Source organism: Dictyostelium purpureum, assembly GCF_000190715.1.
Source record: "Dictyostelium purpureum unplaced genomic scaffold DICPUscaffold_157, whole genome shotgun sequence".
Lineage (NCBI taxonomy): Eukaryota > Evosea > Eumycetozoa > Dictyosteliales > Dictyosteliaceae > Dictyostelium > Dictyostelium purpureum.
Window position 1 is genome coordinate 17,267 of NW_003519494.1, and position 14,760 is coordinate 32,026.

A 14,760-nucleotide genomic window follows, 5' to 3' on the forward strand; every position below is an offset into this window, starting at 1 on the left:
TCACCTTTCTTTAATAATAAAATATAAACCAATCTTTGAACTCTTTTTTGTATATCATCTATTTCTAAATTACTTTAATTTTTTTTTTTTTTAAATTAAAATTAGAAATTTTTTTTTGTTTGAAAATATGGTGGACTATACTTACATTATCTTTGATTTCTTAAATAAAAGAAATCTGCATTTATAAAGCACATTATCTTTTATATATAACCTAACTTTATCAAAAACTATTTTCTTACTAAAAAAACAACTAAGCATTGTACTACTAGCCACATCACTATTATGTTCACTGTTGCTATCACTATCTATTGTAATCTCTGTATTCTTATTATTATTGTTTTTGGTTATTATATTATTTCTATCTATATTTCTATTATTTTTATTTTTATCTTTTTCGTTATCACTGTCACTGTCACTATTTATTAAATTTATGTTTAACCTATCATCAGTATCTCGGATATTTGTACTTTTTCTATTATTAAAATCTTTTTTGGTATCTATTTTTGTTATTTTATCAATTCCCTCATCCAATTGAGTAAAAATATTATATTCTAAACTTGATTCTTTATTGTTCATGAAATTACCACTGTCAGTTATATCTAGATTGTTACAAAGATCATCTTCTTGCTCCATGATTAATAAAAAAAAATGGTATATTTTATGCAAAATATTTAAATAATTTATTAAAAAAAAAATTAAATAAAAAAAAAATTTTGAAAATAAAAAAAAAAAAAAAAAAAAAATCTGAATCTAATTAATTGATCAAAAAACCTTTATTTATTAACTATTATCCTATTCGAATCGTGACTTTAATTTAAATACATTTGACATTAATAAACAACCGACTGAACAATAATGTTTATCTTCTTTTGTCACTTTATTTTCGACTCTAAATATACAACCTATTGGATTTGAGCATGGTCTACCACAACATTTTACATTATAAAAATCTTGCTTTTCGTTGTCTTCATTTAAATCCATTTTTTTTTTAATAAGTTTATATTGATGAAAATCGATAATATGTTCAACCGAACAAAGCGAAAATATTTTATCTATAAATGAAAAATATAATTAGTATAATTATTGTTGTAAATTTACAAAAGTTTTAATATGTATTTACCGTTTTTATATATATGACAGGTATTTAAATTTTCAATACAACCCACTAAACATTGAGGTGTATCTAGAGTACTATTTTGTTTGTTTTCGGTATTATTACTTTCGTTTATTTGTGGGTCTAATTCTTTGTTACCAGTATTTTCATGCTGGTTATCATTTATAGGACCATTATTACTATTATTGATACTGGTGTTACAATTATTTTGAGTGTTATCTAAAGTTTTATTCTCTTCTTCTTCATTTATTCTTTTTCTTTTTTTTAATAAACTTTCGTCTTCGTTCTGTGAATGTATGTTTTGTGAAAACAAAGAATCATATGGTTTATATTTTAATTCTGATGAATATATTACTGACTTATAATCCTAGATTTTAAATTAAAATAGTTAGTAATTGTGAGATTAATTATAATATTAAATCTATTTACTCACAATTTTATAAGCAATTGATAGCCCAATAAGACAATCAGTTATATGTGCAATAAATGAAAATGTATCCAATTCAATGTTGCAAACTGGACAAGATTTTAATTTATTGTAAATCTCTGAGATATTATATTTATTGGTTGATTGTGGATTGCTCATTCTTTAGAAAATAATGATCTAAAATTTTCATAATAAAAAAACAAAAAATAAAAAAAAATTAGTTTTCAAAAATTCAGAAAAAAATAAAATTTAGAAGAAAAAAAAAAAAATTGGAGGTTAAAAAAAATAAAATAATATAAAATTATTTTATTTGAATTATATATTAGTTTGTATATTTCCATTTATATATTTATTTATTTAAAAAAGTATTTATAAATGTATATAATTTAAAAAAAAACAATAAAATGAGATGGAACTTTCTTTATAGGTTTCGAAAGTGGGTTAATTAAATTAAAATATTTTAATTTTATTTTATTAATTTTTTTTTATTTATTTTTTTTCAAAATTTTACCCCTTTTTTTTTTTTTTTTTTTTTCAAAATCAAATATATAATTATTAAATAATTAAATATATCAGATATACAAGTAAAATAGTTAAAATATTCACAATAACTTCACAATAAAAAAAATAATAAAATAAAACTATAGTTTTTAAAATAATATCCTTTAGGGATTTTGGAAAAGATATTTATTTTATTTTATCAAATAAAACCCTATAAAATAAAATTTTATTTTTTTTATTTAATATTTTTTTAAATTAAAAAAATTTGGAAAAAAAATTTCAAAAAATAAAAAAAAAAAAAAAAACAATTTATAAATCAAAATTGTATAATAGTAACATTAAATTTATTTATTACTTTTTACTTTTTTTAAGGTTTACTGTTATTATTTTTTTTTAGATATAATTAATATTCAAATACTAATCAAAATTTTTTTTTTTTAACAGATGAACTTTAATAAAACATTACTCTTTCTTACCTTTATAGGTATTTTAATTTATTATGCAAACGCAATAAAAATCCCAGTTAATCATATAAAATTTGATGATTCATCATATCAAATTGGTACTGGTATTTATGATATTACAGGTCCAGCTGCTGAAAGTAATTATCACATAATTGTTAAAATAAGACATCAATATAAACTTTTATACTAATTTTTTTTGTTTTTAATTTTTAGCTGGTATGATGGGATATGCTATGCCAGGTCAGATTACAGGAGGTCTTCATTTTCGTTTAAGAGCAAGAGCATTTGTATTTGTTGACAGTAATGGTAATAGAGCCGTTTATGTTTCAACAGATTCATGTATGATTTTCCAAGCAGTTAAAATTAAGGTTATTCAAGATTTACAAGCTATTTTTGGAGAAAATGTTTATAGTCACGAAAATGTTTTATTAAGTGGTACTCATACTCACAGCGGCCCAGGAGGATATTCAATGTATGCACTTTATGGTATTACAACATTAGGTTTCTATGAAGATAATTTTAATACTATTGTTGATGGTATTGTTCAGGCAATTGTTAGAGCCCACAAGAGTGTCGCTCCAGCCAGAATGTTAGCACAACAAGGTGAATTATTAGAGTCCAATATCAATCGTTCCCCAACCGCTTATCAAAACAATCCAGAAGAAGAAAAAGCTCTCTATGACTATGATGTCGATAAGAATATGACTGTTATTAGAATCGAAGATTTAAATGGTAACCCAGTTGCAGCAATGTCATTCTTTGCTGTCCATTGCACCAGTATGAATAACACAAATCATTTAATCAGTGGTGATAATAAAGGTTATGCTAGTTATATGTGGGAAAAATATCAAAATGGTAATTCAACACTCCCAGGCCAAGGTCCATTCATTGCCTCATTTGGTCAAAGTAATGAAGGTGATGTAAGTCCAAATACTAAAGGAGCCTTCTGCCCAGATGGAACTCCTTGTGTAGATTCCTCATCAACTTGCAATGGAAAGAATGAGGGTTGTAAAGCAATTGGTCCAGGTAAAAATGGTGATATGTTTGAAAGCACTCAAATCATTGGTACAAACCAATTCAAGAAAGCACTTGAATTATTTGAAAATGCCTCTATCCCAGTTCAAGGCCCAATTCAATACAGACACTCATGGGTTCAAATGACCAACATCTCTGTCCAAGCTCCATTTAACAATGGTGTCGAAGGTGCCACTACCTGTAGAGCTGCTATGGGTTATAGTTTTGCTGCTGGTACTACTGATGGCCCAGGTGCATTTGATTTCACCCAAGGTGACAACTCTACCTCTGGTAACATTTTCTGGAATTTCATTTCTAAATTTATTGCTGTTCCAACTGAAGATCAAAAACAATGTCAATCTCCAAAACCAATTCTCATTGATGTTGGTTTAACTAAACCATACCCATGGACCCCAGATGTTTTACCAGTTCAAATTATTACCATTGGTCAAATTGTTTTGGTTGCTGTTCCAGGTGAATTCACCACTATGTCTGGTCGTCGTCTCAGAAATACAGTTCGTGAAGTCATTGGTCAATCAATTCAAGATCCAATTGTTTTAGTTGCTGGTCTTGCCAATACTTACTCTGGTTATATTGCCACTTACGAAGAATATGAAACCCAAAGATATGAAGGTGCCTCAACTATTTTCGGTCCACACACATTGGGTGGCTATCAACAAGAGTTTGCTAAACTCGCTCAATCAATTGTCGATGGTACAGAAGTTGATCCAGGAACCTTCCCACGTAACTTAACAGGTCACACTCTTTTCTTCTTACCACCAGTTATCTTTGATGAAGCTCCAAGTGGCGATGATTTCGGAAAGATTTATACCGACGCTCAAGAATCCTATTCCGTAGGTTCACAAGCTAGTGTTGTTTTCTATGGTGCCAATCCAAGAAATAACTTTATGATAGAGTCATCTTTCTTGACTGTTGATCAATACGTTAATAACCAATGGGTTACCGTTTTAAATGATGGTGATTGGGATACCAAATTCATTTGGAAAATGCATAATTTAGCTCAATCCTTAATTACTATCGAATGGAATATCGACCCAAGCACCCAACCAGGTACATATCGTATTACCCATACTGGTTACGCCAAAAAAGATCCAATTTCAAAAGACCTCACTCAATATTTGGGTGTTTCAAGAACATTTACTGTTACCAATTAATTTCTCTTATAGATTTAATATATATATTTTTTATGTGTTCTTTTTTTTAAAAAAAAAATAATAAATCCTTTTTTTCTTATATAATAATAAAAATTAATAAAAACTAATATATCTATTAAAATAATTGTATATTTTAATAGAGGAAAATAATTATAAAAAATAAACTTTGTGTTTTTTTTTTTTTTATATATACAATAAAAACTTTATTTATAATTTAAATATATCTAAAAGTAAATACCAATACCAATATAATTATAATTGTCAATAAAGGTATGAATGAAAAGCAAATTCTTTTTCTTCTTAAGTCTTTTTCATGATTACGATTGTTGTTATGAGTGGTGGATGTCGTTCTATTGGTTGTGGAATCACTGTAGCTTGTTGTGGATGTTGAATAAATAATTACTGGTGGGGGTGATGATTGAACGTATGTGGTATTATCTGAATTCTTTGATAAATCAATTGGATTTACATTATTTGTACCATAATAATAATTTACATTAGGATCGTGATTAGAGTTTGTTGATGTTGTTGTTTGACTATTATTTGGGTAATATGAGCTATAATTATTGTTGTTATTGTTAGCATTGGCTTCAGTTGTTGATAAAGATGATGATCCTGTCGGGTAAAAATTTGGGGGTTGGTATGGTGCTATGTAATCTAATGATCCATCATCACCAGTTTTTTTATTTAAATTTACTTCTTTCATTTCATTTTCATTTTCTTCATCTTTATAATCTTTTCCCATTTTTTGTTGTCTTATTTTATATTGCTATTGTTATTGTTTTAATATTATTTTTGAGTTTAAATATTTTTTATAGCTTTTTTTTATCAAAATTTTGTAATTTTTTTTTTTTAATTTATATGTTGTTTAAATTTTTAAGATAATTTAATATTTTTTTTAAAATAATTTAATAATACAAATTACAATTTGTTTATCTTTTAAAAAAAAAATTTTCTTTTAAATAAATAAAAAAAAAAAAATAAAATAAAAATAAAAAAAATAAAAATAAATAATTATTATTTACTTTTTTTTTATTTTTTTTTTTTTTTATTATAATTATTTATAGAATCACAGGAAAGTTAGCTTGTTGCAGGAAAAAACAAAAAAAAAAAATAAGAGTGTTTTCAAAAAAACGTCACTCAGGAGTGGATTTTGGTCTTAAATTGCATATAATTATTATAAAAATATTAAAAAAATATTTTTTTATTTTTATTTTTTTTTATTTTTATTTTATTTTATTTTTTCTAAAATTGAAAAGATTTATTTTAATAAATTAAACTAACAATTATTATTTATTAATTTTATTTTTATTTCTTTTTATAATTAATAAAAAAAAAATAAAAAAATTATTCAATGACATTTTACTTGATTAAGGTTTGTTAAGACAACCTTAAAACAGAATCCAACTCCCAAAAAAACCCCACTAATCGCAAATCTATTTTTTATTATAATTTTGAAAAAAATTACATTTTGTTTTATTTTACATGTTTTAATGCTTTATTAAAAAATAACAAATAATATTATTGTTATATTTATAAATAGATAGAAAAAAAAATCTCCTGAATAATTAATTTTTTTAATTTTAATTTTTTTTTTTTTTTTTTTTTTTTTTTTAATTTTTATCATTTTCCATTCAAAATTTTTTTCTTTTTTTTTATAATTTAAAAATAATAATATAGTAATAAATCAAAATGTCATATATGTTGATTGAAAAACTCAGACCAACACAATGTGCAGTTGGAATGAATCATGTATTAAGAAAAGTAGGTGAATTACAAGAATTAAAATCATCACAAGGTATCCAAAAGGTATCAGAATTTTTAAAAACACATCCAGCCCCAGTTGTTATTAAAAATAATGAAGTGTTTTTAATCGATAATCATCATTTATGCAGAGCATTACACGAATTAGGCGATGATTTCTTTAAAGATATTCCATTAGAAGAAAATATATTTTCAAATAAACCAATTATGTATATTAATGTAGTTTCAGATTTATCACATCTTTCAGACCAAACCGAATTTTGGAACAAAATGAACCAAGAAAAATGGGTTCATCCATATAACAAGCATGGTGAAGGTCCAGTAAATGTTAATGTAAATATTCATTATTATATAGATCACCAAATAATAATCACTAATAATAAAGCTTTATTTTTATAGGAAATTCCACAAAGTGTCGGATTATTAGAGGATGATATATTTAGAAGTATTGCAGCAGTTGTTAAAATTAAAGGTGGTTTTAAAAAGACATTTATTCCATATGCAGAATTCCAATGGGCAAATTATTTTAGATCATGCTATAAAAATAAAGAAATTGACCCAAAAACAGATTTCGAAAAACTTATTGCAGAATCTTTAGAATTATCAAAGAGTGATAACGCAAAGCATTTACCAGGTTTCATTCAAGAATAATTAAAATAAAGTTATAAAATGAAAAGTTAAATTTAATAAGATAATTTTTCATTTTAAAAAATAAAAACTAAAAAATGTATCTTTTGTTCTTTTTATTTATAAAATAAGATTATTTATTTTATTTTAAAACAATTGAAGATAGTATGTTGTGGATCCATCAGCATGAGTTTTGTTACCAGCGGTTCTACATGGTGTTCTACAAATAGGACATGTTTTTTCAAGTTCGAACCATTGACTAACACAATCTTCGCAAAAGATATGGTTGCATCTTAAAACGATTGGTGAGATTAAATTGGATCTACAGATACTGCAAACGTCACCTGCTTCCATAATTTGTTCGGATGTAGCTTTTTTACCATAGAGAACTTCGTGCAGGACGAATGCACGCAATGTTGAGAAACAAAGTTTAACTCTTTCGATAGTAGAGGATAGTTTGATGGTTAAATAAAGTCCAATCATAACACTGCTGAAAATATGATCCCCATTTTGTTGTAATGAGTATAAATAACTGACCCACACTGTAATTGGTAATAGTGTTCTATACAAATGGGTTGCAGATTCTATTGCACTATATAATTGACCACGACGTTTAAATGGTGGACGATGACCTACTGCTATGATGCAAATTGATTTTACAATCATACCACAAAATCTTGCAATAAAGTCATTAAGAATAACTACCCAAAAAGATGAACAAATATTAAAATCTGTGAGCTTTGGTGGAATAAATGCCATTGAAAGCCAAAGTTGTTGTGGTGAGAAAATGAAATAGGTGGTTGCTACATTGCTGGATAGTGTTAAAATGATCCATATTAGATTCACTAATGAACGTTTGTGTTGTAATGCAACTTGGTTTTTGATTGCTTGATCAACATGCATAAACACCGTTTGTTGCCATAAGAAAACTAAAATTCCTTGTCTATGATTATATAAAAATACAGTGAGTAAAATAAATAAAAAGGGTAGATTTTGTTCTATCCATCTTAATAAAATTGGTAAATCAAATCTGGCTGTAGTTGTATTTGATGTTGTTGTGGTTTGAACTGGGTCATTATTATCATTGCTGTTATTGGTGTCATTAAATTCTAAAATATCTGCATCTAATTCATCGTTATGTTCTTGTTGAATAATTTGTGGTGTTTGATATGGTTGTTGTTGTTGTTGTAAATTTTGGTTTTGGTTTTGGTTTTGATTTTGATTTTGGTTTTGGTTTTGTTGCATCGATTGAAGCCTTATTATATTTGGTAATATGTTATTAAAACTAAATGTACTATTGTTGCTATTATTTGGTAATGTGTTGTTTTGTGGTATTTGGTGTGATGGCTGTTGTTGTTGTGTTTGTTGTTGTAGTTGTTGTTGTGTTTGTTCTTGCTGTTGTCGTTGTAAATATAATGATGATAATCTACCAGGATTTGTATTGGTAGTTGAAGTATTGAAACGATTATTTGGTTCTGGGTTTCGATTATTTATTAAATGGCTTAGTGAAGAAAAGTTTCTTGATATTTGATTGGTTAGGTTACTTAATGGTGTTTCAAATGAAAAATTGACAATATTATTATTATTATTATTATTATTATTATTATTATTATCTCTAAAATTATTGCCTGAGTCCGAGTATGGATTGGGCATAGAATGCATGCCACCTGTATTACCAAAATTTCCATTGCTATGGTTTATATAATTATTGTTGATACCCATATTATGGTTATTTATATTATGATTATTATGATTATTATTATAATCTGAAATATCTATATCATTAAAATTATTATTATTTATATCATTGTTATTACTATTATTGTTATTATTATCGTTCGAGTTTGGATCAATCCTAATCGAAAATTCCATTTTATATAAAAAAAAAATATTTACAAAAAAATATATATATATAAAAAATATTATACAAAAAAGAAATTTATATGGAAAAAAAAAAAAAGATTCAGTATTGGATTAATTTAAAATAAAAATAAATTTTAAAAAAAAAAAATTATTTTTAAAAAAAAAAAAATTAAAAAAAAATATTTTATTTTATGTTTTATTCAAATATTCAAGTATGCTATATAAATAAATTTAAAAATAGATTTCTTTTTTTTATGTTTTTTTTTTTATCATTTTATTCTTTAATATTTAAAATTTTAAATCAAACTTTAATTAAACTTTAATAAAACTTTAATAAAACTTAATTAAAATTTAAATAATTTTTATAACATATCGTTATATTCCCAAATTGAAAAAATCCTAATAATAATAAAAACAATAAATTAAAATTATCTGAAAAGTCAACTACAATCATAATAACCTTTTAAAAAATAAAAAAAATAAAAAAAATAAATATTATTGGTCAATAAATAAAAAAAAAAAAACACACACCAAAACATCATTTACACCACTACCACCACACATCATAACATAAACTCCTTTTAAGATTGTATTTTTATTATTTAATTATTTTATTAGAAGTTGATTTACAAATTTTTTATATAAAAAAAATAAAAAACAAAAAAAAGTAATTAAAAAATAATAAAAAAAATGTTTTATTTTTTTTCTTTTTTTTATTTATATATATTAAATTTATCAATATTATAATCAATAATCAATAATCAATTAATATAATTATTTATTTCATATAAATATGAGTAAAGTTATCTAAAAATATTAATAGTTTCTTTATATAATTTATTAATTTTCCCAATTTTTTTTTTAAAAAATTTTTATAACAGATAAATTAGCAACACAGCAACCACAACAAAAAAATAAACTTATAAGAGAAGGTAGTGTGTTAAATAAAATTAATTTTTTCAATCAATGTAGCACCAAACCATACAATAAAAAATAATGGTAACAATAAAGTTGATGATGAAGAGAATGAGCAATTAAATAATTCAATCGAATCATTAAAAGAAAAGATATTTTATGAACCCAACGAAGCAATCAATTATTTTAATTTAGCAATTTTATTAAATAATAGAAAGAATAAATCAATCACATTGGTAGATGATGTTGAAATGGATCAAAAGCAACTATATATCAAATCATATAATTTAGATAATAGTTTTGTTGGTTCATTAAATAACCTATCAACGTTATTAAATAATCCAGAAGAAGTGGTCTATTTAAATGAAGAGAACCCATCAATGAACAGATTCGATCTAGCAAAATTAGTGTATGAATTGGATTCAAATTATTCAAATATATGTCATAATTTAGCGGTATTTTCAAAAACAAAATCAACAATTACTCTATCCAATGGAACGACTATCAACAATAAACAATTATACTCTAAAGCAATTTCGACAATGAGTCCAAGTGAATGTTGGAAATCTTATTACGGTCTCTACTTTGAACTTGAAGACGATGAGGATCAAGTTATGGTATTGGAAGAAACAAATAATATAAGCTACTCAAAAAAAGAAATTTTAATTAAAATATTATCTTTGATTAAAGATCATTCACTATTAGATTATTATAATAACTATTATAATAGCGCAATGTCTGTTCAGTTATCAACTGTATATTATAGTTTATCAAATTACTTACAAGATGAAAGCTCCTCTATCCAACTACCCAATATACAAGACTTTGATATAAATAACACTGTCGATCCTTCCTTACCAGCCGCTGCTATTGTCGGTATCTCTGCCGCCAACACCACTATAAATATGAACAAAAAAGATCTCTTAGTCGAGTCCCTCAAATATAATCCATCCAACTATAATGTGATGCTAGAGTTATCCCAAATTATGAATAATCAAGAGCTAATCCCATTGTTTATTGATGGTGCTTCCAAATCAATGTGCAAAGTGGACATTTTATTCTTACTAATCAATATTGATTTAGATAGCGAAATCAATCAATCTATAGTCTTAAAAGCAAATCAACTATATCAAAATATTAAATGGTAAATAATAAATATTAAACAATAAATACTTTATTTAATAAAATTTATATTTTTTTATTTAAAAATCATAAACTATTTTATAATTACTTTTGTTTAAAGCTTTATTTAATGTTTAATTTTAATTGAATTTATTTTATTTTATTTTTAAATATTACAAAATTGTAAATAGTTATTATTAATATCTGTGCAATCATTAACAAACGGGAAAACTTGATCGAGATATTGGGTACCAGAACAGGACGGGCCTTTATATGTGTGAACTATTTCAGCAGTAGAGTTGCATGATGATTTAGTGGTGATGTATTCTGAACCAGAGCAATAGTTTGTATATTGATAGTCGATTCTTTTAAATGTGTTTTTAAATTGACCATTACATTCGCCCTTGTATGAAACATGAACTATTGTATTGATCGGTATATCAATGTCATTGATGATCGATAGTTGAATATTCTCAACGCCCCAAAAACTATGAGCTGAACTATTACAATAATTTAATCTATGAAATACTTGCTCTTTATATTCTTTAATTTAAAATATTAGATGTTTGATTTTATTTTTTTAAAACTATTATTTTAACTTTTTACCTTTACAATCTAAATCATTATATAATGTTTCTACTATAATATCGTCATGGTCATTTTCGTTATATTTTAAAGTTGAAAATTCATGTTGATGTTGAAACCTGATACACTCTAATGGTTTTATTATGGTTGCTTTTATTAACTGATTAACTTTGCAATTTGTTGAGTCTATTTCATCACCATCAAAATAGCTAACTAAAATTAATGGTGATGAATTTGCTTTGATCAAAGTAAACAATATAGATAAAAATACATAAAGAGTATAACTTTTAAAAATGGTCATTGTTGTTAATCGTTTGTTTTTATGAAAAATGAAAATTTAAAATATTTTAATGAAATAATAGTCATGGTATGGATAATCTGGTAATAAAATTTCGCACTGGTCAAATATATTTTAAATTAAACCAAAGTGTCACATTTTTAAAAATTACAAAAAAATAAAAAAAAAATTATTGTTCAAATCAGCCAAGTTTGTGCAATTTTTTTGTCATAAAAAAAAATTTTTTTATATTAAAAAAAATATACACAACAAAAATAAAAATTAAAAAAAAAAAAAATAAAAATTAAATTTTTTTATATTAAAAAAAATATACACAATAAAAATAAAAATTAAAAAAAAAATTTAAAATTTACACACAATAATTAATATTTATATTAACATCAATTGATCATAATATTAATTATAATATCTCATGTATAATAATAATAATAAAAGAAAAATAAATAGTGTTGAAAACAGTAACGATATAGATGATAATAATGATAATAATGAAAATAATGATATAAATGATATAAATAATAATGTCGATTTCTGCATTAATAAATATAAAAAAGTCAAATATGAAGAAATTGAAACCTCAGAATTAAATATCATTGCAAAATCATTAGATTTAGAATTTATAAACCTAAGTAAAAAAGATATTTACGATAGAGTTGGTGAAATATTACAAATTAAAGAAAATATTTTAAAAGAAAGCAATATAAACTCATTCAATAAGGAACAACCCAAATTATTAAACTTAGAAATCGATGCATTAGAACATTTATTCTGGCGTGTAATAAGAAACAAAGCAATATTCAAGAAAATTTTTTCAAATTTTATTTTCAGTCATATAAAAACGTATAATCAAATTTATCACATTAGCCATATATTTTACCGTTTCAGTAATGCAGAGGCAATTATTAAAGATAAAATCAAAAGTAATAGCTATTTATCACTTGATGTAATCAATACGGGTAATCCCATCTTCTCAATTATAAACAAAGATAATCAAGAGAATAGACAATTTTATAGAACTTTTTTTGAAATCTATTCAAAACATTTTACCCTAGACAAGCATCTAACTTTAAATATGTTATTATCACATTCAAATATTGCAGCATTAACAGTATTTTTAGATTATTCTCAAACTATTTTAGATCTAACAAATGAAAATATAGATATTTTACCAATCGGTCTCCTTACTGCTCAATCATTCGAGTTTTATGGTTTCCTTAAAGAGAATTATAAAGTTCCATCAAAATATAACCCTTCAATTTTACTAAAAATTTTTAAAAAAAATTTTAAAATCAATCAACTTTTTAAAGTTATTAAAATAATAGTAAATCATTTTAAAGTTAACCAAAAATATTATATTAGTCCAAAAAATATTGATTCAATTAAAGATCTATTTACAAAAGAACAATTAAATTTCGATATTATAAAATTTATAAAAAATATTAATAAAGAAAATTATAAAAATAACAATAACAATAACAATAACAATAATAATAATAATAATATGAATAAAATTATTGAAAATAATAATTTAAAAAAAATAATTCAAAACTTTATAAAGCTATTTTATTCAATTAATCGAAAAAACAAACCAATTATATATTATATATTATTCAAAAATAGAGAAAAATCAATAGGAAAATCAAAACAATTCTCTTTAAAATATTTGGATTTTTACTCTGATCTTATCGTTTATGGTAGTGATACAAGAGGTATTGAAGAAAGATTTCAATTTTATTCAGAACATTTGTTATTTTTCAAAGATGAATCCATAGAAAAAGAAATTTTTCATTTGTTTGTAAAAAGTGGCCAAGTTGAATTAATTGACATGATTTTGAAGGCAAATTTAGTACAGATTAGTGCTCATGGTATATTGGCATCTGCTAAACATACACAAACACTAGATTACTTTTTTAAAAACCATCAAGATCATTTATACCAAAATAGGAATCAATATTGGGTGTCAATTGCAAATAAAGATCAATTAGAATATTATGAAAATCAAATAGAGTCACTTGGAAGAAAATTATTAATAGATAAAATCAATTCAAGTTTCCTTAATTCACCAAAAACATTAAAATTTTTATTAAGAGCCCTCAACAAACCAAATCTTTATGAAATCTCAGAAATGTGTGATATTTTAGAATCGTATAAACAATGTATCAATACATACCTACTTCTAAAAAAAAAACAAGAACCTATAATAGAGCTATTTAAAACTTCAAAATCCAAATATTTTAGTCTTTTGTTCCTAGATGGTCATCCAAATGAATACCAAAAAATAGCCTATTGGATTTTTAATAATTGCTCAGATATAAATATTGGAGAGGGTACTATAGAACTTAATGTGGCAACTGGTAGAGATAAATCAATCAGGTTTCAACTCTCCCGCCAATTATTTTTAGTTTTTTTAAGATTATGTGGCCTTTACGATCAAATATTTAAATTAGAACATCAATATGATATTTACTATAACATCCTTATAAAGACAGAAAACTGCAACCTTGGCATTATTGAAGAGCTTTTAAAACACCATTCCGACAAATTAAGAAGCATTCCTCCGGAATTTAATTTTAATTATTACTTTACAGGTTTTTTAAAAGATTGCGCAGCATTTGGTAATCTTTCAGTATTCAACTTTTTAGCTCTAAAGTATAGTTTTATTTTCAATCTTGAGAGTTCTTTTTTCGGACCTATAATTAAAAGCCTCTTGATCACTTCAGCAAAACATTGTAACTTATTACTAATCGATTTTTTGTTAAAGTTTTTTCCATCAAACCCACCAACCATGGTTATAGAATTATATAACCAAACTAAAACAAAAATAGAAACTTATACAAACTCAATAGGTTTAAAATATTTAAAAGATAAGATAGAAAACAAATTAAATTTTC

At 24.0% G+C, this 14,760-nt stretch overlaps 7 protein-coding genes across 7 annotated transcripts; 4 read left to right on the top strand and 3 right to left on the bottom strand.

The window, feature by feature from the left end:
- Positions 1-855: 855 nt before the first annotated feature.
- On the top strand, positions 856-4,849 carry DICPUDRAFT_94802 (uncharacterized protein; the record flags this gene model as incomplete). Its single annotated transcript, XM_003288976.1, has 3 exons — positions 856-871; positions 2,566-2,643; positions 2,720-4,849. The coding sequence occupies 3 exons, from the start codon at positions 856-858 to the stop codon at positions 4,693-4,695; spliced, it is 2,070 nt and encodes a 689-aa protein (XP_003289024.1). The 3' UTR covers positions 4,696-4,849.
- Positions 4,850-4,909: 60 nt separating this feature from the next.
- DICPUDRAFT_153342 (uncharacterized protein) lies at positions 4,910-5,440 on the bottom strand (the record flags this gene model as incomplete). Its single annotated transcript, XM_003288986.1, has 1 exon — positions 4,910-5,440. The coding sequence occupies one exon, from the start codon at positions 5,438-5,440 to the stop codon at positions 4,910-4,912; it is 531 nt and encodes a 176-aa protein (XP_003289034.1).
- A 912-nt stretch (positions 5,441-6,352) lies between these two features.
- On the top strand, positions 6,353-7,179 carry DICPUDRAFT_98222 (uncharacterized protein). Its single transcript, XM_003288977.1, has 2 exons — positions 6,353-6,792; positions 6,859-7,179. Exons 1-2 carry the CDS (start codon positions 6,388-6,390, stop codon positions 7,108-7,110), a joined length of 657 nt encoding a protein of 218 aa, XP_003289025.1. The 5' UTR covers positions 6,353-6,387; the 3' UTR covers positions 7,111-7,179.
- Positions 7,180-7,202: 23 nt separating this feature from the next.
- Positions 7,203-7,888, bottom strand: DICPUDRAFT_92220 (uncharacterized protein). Its single transcript, XM_003288987.1, has one exon. It carries the CDS (start codon positions 7,843-7,845, stop codon positions 7,234-7,236), a length of 612 nt encoding a protein of 203 aa, XP_003289035.1. The 5' UTR covers positions 7,846-7,888; the 3' UTR covers positions 7,203-7,233.
- Positions 7,889-9,742: 1,854 nt separating this feature from the next.
- On the top strand, positions 9,743-11,012 carry DICPUDRAFT_153345 (uncharacterized protein; the record flags this gene model as incomplete). Its single annotated transcript, XM_003288978.1, has 2 exons — positions 9,743-9,746; positions 9,922-11,012. 2 exons carry the CDS (start codon positions 9,743-9,745, stop codon positions 11,010-11,012), a joined length of 1,095 nt encoding a protein of 364 aa, XP_003289026.1.
- Positions 11,013-11,152: 140 nt separating this feature from the next.
- DICPUDRAFT_153346 (uncharacterized protein) lies at positions 11,153-11,872 on the bottom strand (the record flags this gene model as incomplete). Its single annotated transcript, XM_003288988.1, has 2 exons — positions 11,153-11,529; positions 11,593-11,872. 2 exons carry the CDS (start codon positions 11,870-11,872, stop codon positions 11,153-11,155), a joined length of 657 nt encoding a protein of 218 aa, XP_003289036.1.
- A 409-nt stretch (positions 11,873-12,281) lies between these two features.
- On the top strand, positions 12,282-14,737 carry DICPUDRAFT_153347 (uncharacterized protein; the record flags this gene model as incomplete). The annotated part of the gene is made up of 2 exons (XM_003288979.1): positions 12,282-14,518; positions 14,734-14,737. 2 exons carry the CDS (start codon positions 12,282-12,284, stop codon positions 14,735-14,737), a joined length of 2,241 nt encoding a protein of 746 aa, XP_003289027.1.
- Between the last annotated feature and the right edge of the window lie 23 nt (positions 14,738-14,760).